This window comes from Pomacea canaliculata, linkage group LG10, assembly GCF_003073045.1.
Source record: "Pomacea canaliculata isolate SZHN2017 linkage group LG10, ASM307304v1, whole genome shotgun sequence".
NCBI classification, from domain to species: domain Eukaryota; kingdom Metazoa; phylum Mollusca; class Gastropoda; order Architaenioglossa; family Ampullariidae; genus Pomacea; species Pomacea canaliculata.
Window position 1 is genome coordinate 21,932,088 of NC_037599.1, and position 7,004 is coordinate 21,939,091.

General features: G+C 36.7%; 1 protein-coding gene across 2 annotated transcripts; it reads left to right on the top strand.

Annotated features, from left to right (window-relative positions):
• The first annotated feature begins 28 nt into the window (after window positions 1–28).
• On the top strand, window positions 29–6,629 carry LOC112573221 (cell division cycle protein 20 homolog). Of its 2 annotated transcripts, none has more exons than XM_025253389.1 (10): window positions 29–181; window positions 634–899; window positions 1,300–1,569; window positions 2,040–2,168; window positions 2,622–2,818; window positions 3,289–3,383; window positions 3,704–3,932; window positions 4,731–4,856; window positions 5,007–5,124; window positions 5,312–6,629. In XM_025253389.1, exons 2-10 carry the CDS (start codon window positions 647–649, stop codon window positions 5,491–5,493), a joined length of 1,599 nt encoding a protein of 532 aa, XP_025109174.1. In that variant the 5' UTR covers window positions 29–181; window positions 634–646; the 3' UTR covers window positions 5,494–6,629. The 2 variants fall into 2 exon arrangements, with proteins under 2 accessions (XP_025109174.1, XP_025109175.1); XM_025253390.1 differs by having other exon boundaries at window positions 138–292.
• Window positions 6,630–7,004: the final 375 nt, after the last annotated feature.

A 7,004-nucleotide genomic window follows, 5' to 3' on the forward strand; every position in this document is an offset into this window, starting at 1 on the left:
GTGCACCCAGCAGCCACCCACACGTGCGCCACCCGTTACTTCGACATAGAGATGTATGGTAACAAGCTGACCAATCATTTTAAAGTACGCCATTCTATTGGCCAATCGCGTGGAGCGGTAAGATTGAAACGAAGACTGCGTCGTGTCTAAACTTGTTGCTTATGGTGGTTACTGTAAAAAGGTAATTTTAGCCTACTTCTTTACCTTTATATAAGGATATCTTGGTCTGCGATCATGTATTTTGAACCAAATTTTCTTGGAGACATTTCACGACGATTATCAACGCTTGAATGTGAGACTAGCACTCTTTATTTTAATCTCACGTTGTTAATGATCGATTGAAAACGAAGGTGTAGATAATTATGTTACTGTCAAATTTTATCGCAAATTCAGATTAAAGAAAATTAATGTTCATTAAAAGTAATGTTATTATATAACTTTTCCAGTGCTGATTGTCGATCGCCTCAAACCGATCTAAAGTGGCATAGTATTGACATTTACTCATTTCTATTGTTAAATGGATAGTAATCAGAGTAAATGACAGATGTCAGTTGTGACAGTTCCATGACGCTGTAATGATTGTTATCACGATAACCAGCCTGTTTGTTTTTCTTTCTTTCGTTTTCACTTAAGGAATTAATTGAGAATGTCGCACTTTGATCTTGAGAACGAAGTGAATAGTGCATTGAAGATGGATGCCCCACTAACAAGAGGTCCATTAATGAGATGGCAGAGAAAAAACGCAGATCCAGGAAACCAATCGCTCAATTCCTCAGTGGCAAATGCCAGCCTTACTTCGTCCAGTAAAACACCAATGAAACTTGTTAACCAGCCCTCTATGGGTCAACCAAAGACTCCCTCAGCAGATACAGGACGGAAAACACCCAAATCTTCAGCTGGTAAGATATTTTCCACTGATGACAAATAAATGCTCTTTTAGGACTGGATTGGAAGATATTGCCTGATACTTAAATAGGACAAATTTAAAAATACAACATTTATTGCAGCAATTGTCAGGGATCATGCAGAATGATGGGTATCAATGCTATTTTTGATTCAAGATCAAATTTCATGTCAGTGCTATAAAGATGTTTTGAAATAATAGAGCTTCTAATAGAAATAATAAACATATAATTTATAAAAGTGCTTCTGTTCCTTTTATTGTCATTTTTAACTCTTTTTGTTGAAGATGGTAATGTTCACATTATTAACCTTTATTATCTATAGGAACAGAAGAACTTCGTAAGTTGAGGACCACCTGTATATTTATTCAAATGCTTATTTCTCAAAACTTTGAAGGTACTCACAAGACACCAAGCAAAACCTCTAAGACTCCCAAGAAAACACCAAAAGCTGGCGATCGCTTCATTCCAAATCGAACAACAACTCAATTTGATGTTGGACATTTCAAGCTATCCAGAGATGCAGAAGCAGAGTGTGAGGCTTCTCAGGAGCTGTTAAGTCCCTCGCAAGTAGAGTATCAGAGACTAATGAGTGAAAATCTGAATGGTGATCGTTTGAACCATAAGATTATTTCCTATAAAGAAAAGGCTCCTGGTGCACCAGAAGGTAAGCCTGGCCATGAAAATCTCCAAATAAACATTTAGGTGTGGCAGTCTTTTAATAAATGCCAGCTGTGTGTTGACATTCCTCAATGACTAGCAAAGTAAAGCCCTACTCTAGACTATGTAATGTTGCATGGTCATCAGGGCTTCTGCTAAGGCTAAATTCATTGGGGTCCCAGGGACCCCTTCAGATTTTTAAGGGGTCCCTGTTCTTCGCCCAAATATGAATGGGACCCCATTGACGAAAATTGAAGGGGTCCTCTGAACTTTTAATGCGTACTGTACGCAATTTTTTGCGTAAGCAGAAGCCCTGGTCATCATCTGGCTGAAAATTTGTTTTTTTACAGATCAATATTTTTGGGGGTGGGGGGTGAGTTTGTTTTGTCCTGCTTTTCTCTGTGTGTATGCATGTAGCATTGTCTGGATTAGATATGCAAATGATTAACTTATTTATGCAATACTTTATTGTTGCAGGTTATCAAAGCAACTTAAAGGTGTTATACAGCAGTACAAAAGCACCAGCAAGTGCAAAGAAAACTACACGACATATACCACAGATTCCAGAACGCATACTAGATGCTCCAGATATTTTGGATGATTACTGTGAGTTGAAACCTACATCACATCATCTAGCTTCCTCACAAAGTTTATACATCCACACAAACAGCTCTTCTTTGTCTAACTTCAGATCTTCTGCAAAGCTATTCTGGGGCCATTTGAATCTGGACCTAAGTCTTTTACGGTCTAAATGACTTGAGCTGTTTGGGAATTACCAATTTATAAATCTGATGATATTAAAAATGTGCATGGAGAATGCATTTGGATAAAGGCTGAGGTTCTCATCATGTGTGTAAAGATATTACATACTTTGCTGCATAATATTGTGCCATCTTATGAAATCTCCAGTAGCTTTTCGGTCTTTGCAACCCTTCATTTCCCATCATTTTGTTTTTGTAATTTGCAATAGGGAAATGAGCTGTGAAAGTGCTTCTATTATTGCTGCTGCTACTACTACTTTAACAACAGATTTAAAGTCTAGAATTCCTTGTTTTTCAGATTTAAATCTTTTAGACTGGTCAAACACCAACCTGCTTGCAGTCTCACTGGGTGGGAGTGTGTACCTCTGGAATGCCTCAACAGGAGAGATCACTCAGCTTTTGCAGATGGAAGGGCCAGAAGAGTATGTTGGTGCAGTATCCTGGATCAAGGAAGGCAACTATCTGGCTGTAGGGACAAGGTCAGGTGAAGTACAGGTATTAAATCATTTTTTATGGATGATTTCTGGCATGGTGTGAGGAAGTGGTTGGTGCCTGGGAGCTATTTTCCATGCACCAGAGATATGAATCCTTTTATAGCAGTTAAATTAGTCATTTTTATGAGATCTGTTGGTAAAGATTGAAATAATAATTAGGATTTCCTCATGAAAATCACTGTGTGCACATTCAGGTGATATATCTATGGTTCATGTAGACTTCTTCCTTTGCTAATTATTGCCTGGTGGTTTGCACATATAGCTTTTATTTGACTGTTAGATTTGGCATATATTTTCAAGATTAAAGAAAATTGTATTTTTTTTTGTAGAGCCACATAGATGATTTACAAGGTGTATGTGCATGGGCGTGTGTATATTCTGCACAACTTTGATAAATGGATGATAACATACTGATGTATGTGTTATACTTGTGATTGATTACATAATGCTTTTTCTGCTGTCATTTTGCAGCTCTGGGATGTTGTTCAAAAAAAGAGATTGAGAAACATGGCTGGACATTCTGCTAGAGTTGGATGTCTTTCCTGGAATTCCTATATTGTTAGCAGGCATGTAATTACTTTATATTTACTCGATATGATAATTGATTTTTTTTTCTCTCTGGGGTGCACATTCCATACATTATTCATAAGGTGTCTTCCATTTCTCACCCTTATGTGTTAGCCTCAGACTAAAGTGGACCTTTGTATTAAGATAGTTTATACAGCATAGGGTCTTGTGTTTATACAGCGCAGGCTTTTCAACAATGTAATCATCTTAGCATCTAAGATCCAGTCAAAGTCAGCTGTGTATCTCTGTTGTCATAGTTTACCTCCATAAGTCAAACATTAACATTTGTTTTGGTTTTTTGGTTGTTTTATTTTTCCAGTGGTAGCCGAAGTGGTAACATTCACCATCATGATGTGCGTATGGCAGAACACCACGTGGGCACTCTGAGTGCCCACACGCAGGAAGTTTGTGGGCTGAACTGGTCACCTGATGGCAAGCATCTGGCCAGTGGAGCCAATGATAATCTCCTATGCATCTGGCCAGCTCAGACAGTGGGAAGTGTTGCTCAGCCACTATATACATTTACACAGCACCAGGCTGCTGTCAAGGTAGGCACACCCATGCTGGTTGAGAACTTACTAAGCATTGTCACCAGATTCAGTGTAATAGTCAATGAGGACAAACCTTGCAATTGTGATGTCTAGCTTTGAAGCACGTGAATCAGCATCTACAGCATACTTTGCATGCTATTTTTAGTAGGTAGTGAAACTGATGCTGGTTTTTCCAGATCATCGACAAGTTAAAAATATTACTATCTGTGAAAAAAAGCATAATTGAGGCAGTCCACTGTGGCTTAAATAAAAAATATTTGTATTCACCGAAGTAATGATAATAATCATAATAAATGCAAAATTTTTAAAGCGCATACTCACACTCCTAAAGAGTATACTCTTAGCGCTTCAGAACAAGAACGAAACATAGCATACGAGGGACAAGAAAACAAATAACTTATGAGCTATAAAAAAATAAACAACCGTACTAAACGAAGAATAAAATCAAATACAGAAAACGCAAAGAGGAACCAAATAACAAGAATAAGAGCTGAGAGTAACCGAAAAAGTAAACAGCAGTTTAGACTTTAAAAAAAAAAAAGTTATCTGGTAAGTTGATACTGATTTTCTGAAAGTTCATAAAGGTGATATTTGCATGTGTATAAATATTTTTATTCAGCATGATTTCTGCTACAACCATTTACCATCTTTCCCACAGAATGTATTCAGAATGGAATGCCTGTCTATGATATCAAAATCTAAAATTTTGAGTTGCTTTTTCATTGAATGCTAAACAAGTTCTTAACCTTATCTCTTCCATAACTTCTACTATATACTGTGATTATTTTCTACCAGGCAGTATCCTGGTGCCCTTGGCAGCCAAGTCTTCTCGCTAGTGGAGGAGGCACAGCTGACCGCCACATACGCTTCTGGAACTGCAATACTGGAACTAGCTTGAATGCTATTGATACAAAATCACAGGTATATTTCTACATGGTGCTACTTTATAAACACAATAGGATATTTATCTACTTCATGCTGTGTGTGTAAGAATATGTAAACTACTGATAATTCGAGTCTTATTCCAATCATTTGTCTGCTATCTGTGATTAACCTATGTGTACCTGTCAGGTATGTGCCATACTTTGGTCACGGGAACACAGAGAGCTGATTTCCAGTCATGGCTTTGCACAGAACCAGCTTATCATCTGGAAATATCCAACAATGTCTAAAGTCGCTGAGCTTACAGGTTAGACACCTGCTTATTTCACATTTCATTTATTGGGTTTTTGTTTTTCCTTTTTAAAGTGTAGTATTCGATGAACATGAGTTTTTGTTGGGTTTCAATGAGTTTCTATTGTTCCCAAATGTCCTGAGAGCTTTTTATTTGCATTAACACATTAAAAAGAATATCTTTCTTCATCTGTTCTTCTTAGGTCACACAGCCAGGGTACTTCATATGGCTATGTCCCCAGATGGTGAAACTGTTGTGTCAGCAGGCGCTGATGAGACCCTCAGACTTTGGAAGTGTTTTGCTGTGGATGAAGAAAAGAAAAAAATGAAGACAAAAACTGTAGGAAAAGAGACAGGGTCCTCACTGAGAACCATGATTCGATAGCCTGATGCACTTTGTGCAGAGTGACTGTGCAATATGTAAAACAGTGAAAGGATGGGGGTGGGGCAAAAGAAGCCTTACTTTTTTGGAATAGCCAACATGGAATGCCTTCTGTCTTAGGTGTGACTCAAGTAAAATGAAGATATTTTTTGGTGGAGGAGACTGACAGTGAACACTCGCATATTGGCACGGAGAGGCTGAAATAATATGAAATTTTAGGGTCTGTACCGATGACATTTGGTGTATTTTGTTAAAATTAACCTGAAAAGGTTTGGGTGGTGGTCAGAGAGTAGTTTGTCAGAACTGCGATACAATTATTTATTATTTAAAGGCAAATTGTCATGAAAGGATTTTTAAATACAAACTTTCAGCACATTTTCCTTTTTACACCGATAGCCCTTTAACAAATTCAAGAAACTATAGAGCTCCTACGCTGTAGATCTATAGTTTAAACTTTAAGATTGTTAAAGTCCTTTTTTAGTTGAATCTTAATAGACTTGTATTTGGAAAATGTTGTCATTTTAATTGCATTTTCTATGTTTTAACATTAAATAAGTATTAATAAATAAATCTGCGGTTTGAGCAATTTTAAGCATGTTCAGTCTTTTAAAAGTTGACTTTTATTTTCTTTTGTTGCAATGTCTTAAGCTATAGCAACCTGTTAAGATGCACAAAACACACTAATTTTTCGCTGACATGCTATTAAATGCTTCAATCTTGTCTACAGTGCATGCTTGAGTATTGTTTGTATTTGGATAGCACCATATTTTCATTATTTGATCTAATCTGGTACACACATGCATGTGTGTAAGACCGAGGTCTGTTTTTAGCACGAACTTGTATTACATGTCCGTGGTTTGTAACCAGTGACATTAAAATTAGGGCCGAGGGAGTTCTTTAATAAGAAAGATGTTTTTGTGCAAGTTTTACAATAAAATCATTAATTTTTGTATATTTATTTGTTTCATAAAGACTGCATGCTAGGAAATTTTTTTAGACACATTTGGAATATGTCTGCTATACGTGACAGAACATAAAATTTAGCTAATTCACACAAATTTCATAACATTCTATTCTGTCAAGAGCCCTAATACAGCAAAAAAATTCATTTTATCATAAAGATTTAAAACTTAAAAAAAGCATTTGTGTGGTTTTTCTTTCAAACAATTGAACAAAAAGTAAACTGAACGCTTCCTTTTGCTAGCCAGTGGTCACCATTTCCACTTCATGGCGTTGGACCTGACATCAACCATTGGACTCTTCTTCATGAGTGCCTCCTTTGCGTGAAATCGCTACGATATAAGAGTATAACATAATTGTAATGATAGCGGGGGAAAAAAGGCCTAGTCTCAAAAACAATGTTTTCACAGTGTAACTGCTGATAACGCTTACAAAATTCTAAAAAGTTTAAAACCATGTTAACTACTCTTTCCAAACTGTCAAAAGCATTTAGCTTGAATTTGTACTATTGTACCATTATACAAGTCCATGATTGTAGGCTTTCCAAACTATTA

What these genes read in the sequence shown, in the direction of transcription:
- LOC112573221 (XM_025253389.1), top strand. Translation starts at nt 647, where the DNA reads ATGTCGCACTTTGATCTTGAGAACGAAGTGAATAGTGCATTGAAGATG. An exon ending in AACACCCAAATCTTCAGCTG is followed by an intron (nt 900 to 1,299) that starts GTAAGATATTTT and finishes AAAACTTTGAAG; the next exon opens with GTACTCACAAGACACCAAGC. An exon ending in CTATTGATACAAAATCACAG is followed by an intron (nt 4,857 to 5,006) that starts GTATATTTCTAC and finishes TGTACCTGTCAG; the next exon opens with GTATGTGCCATACTTTGGTC.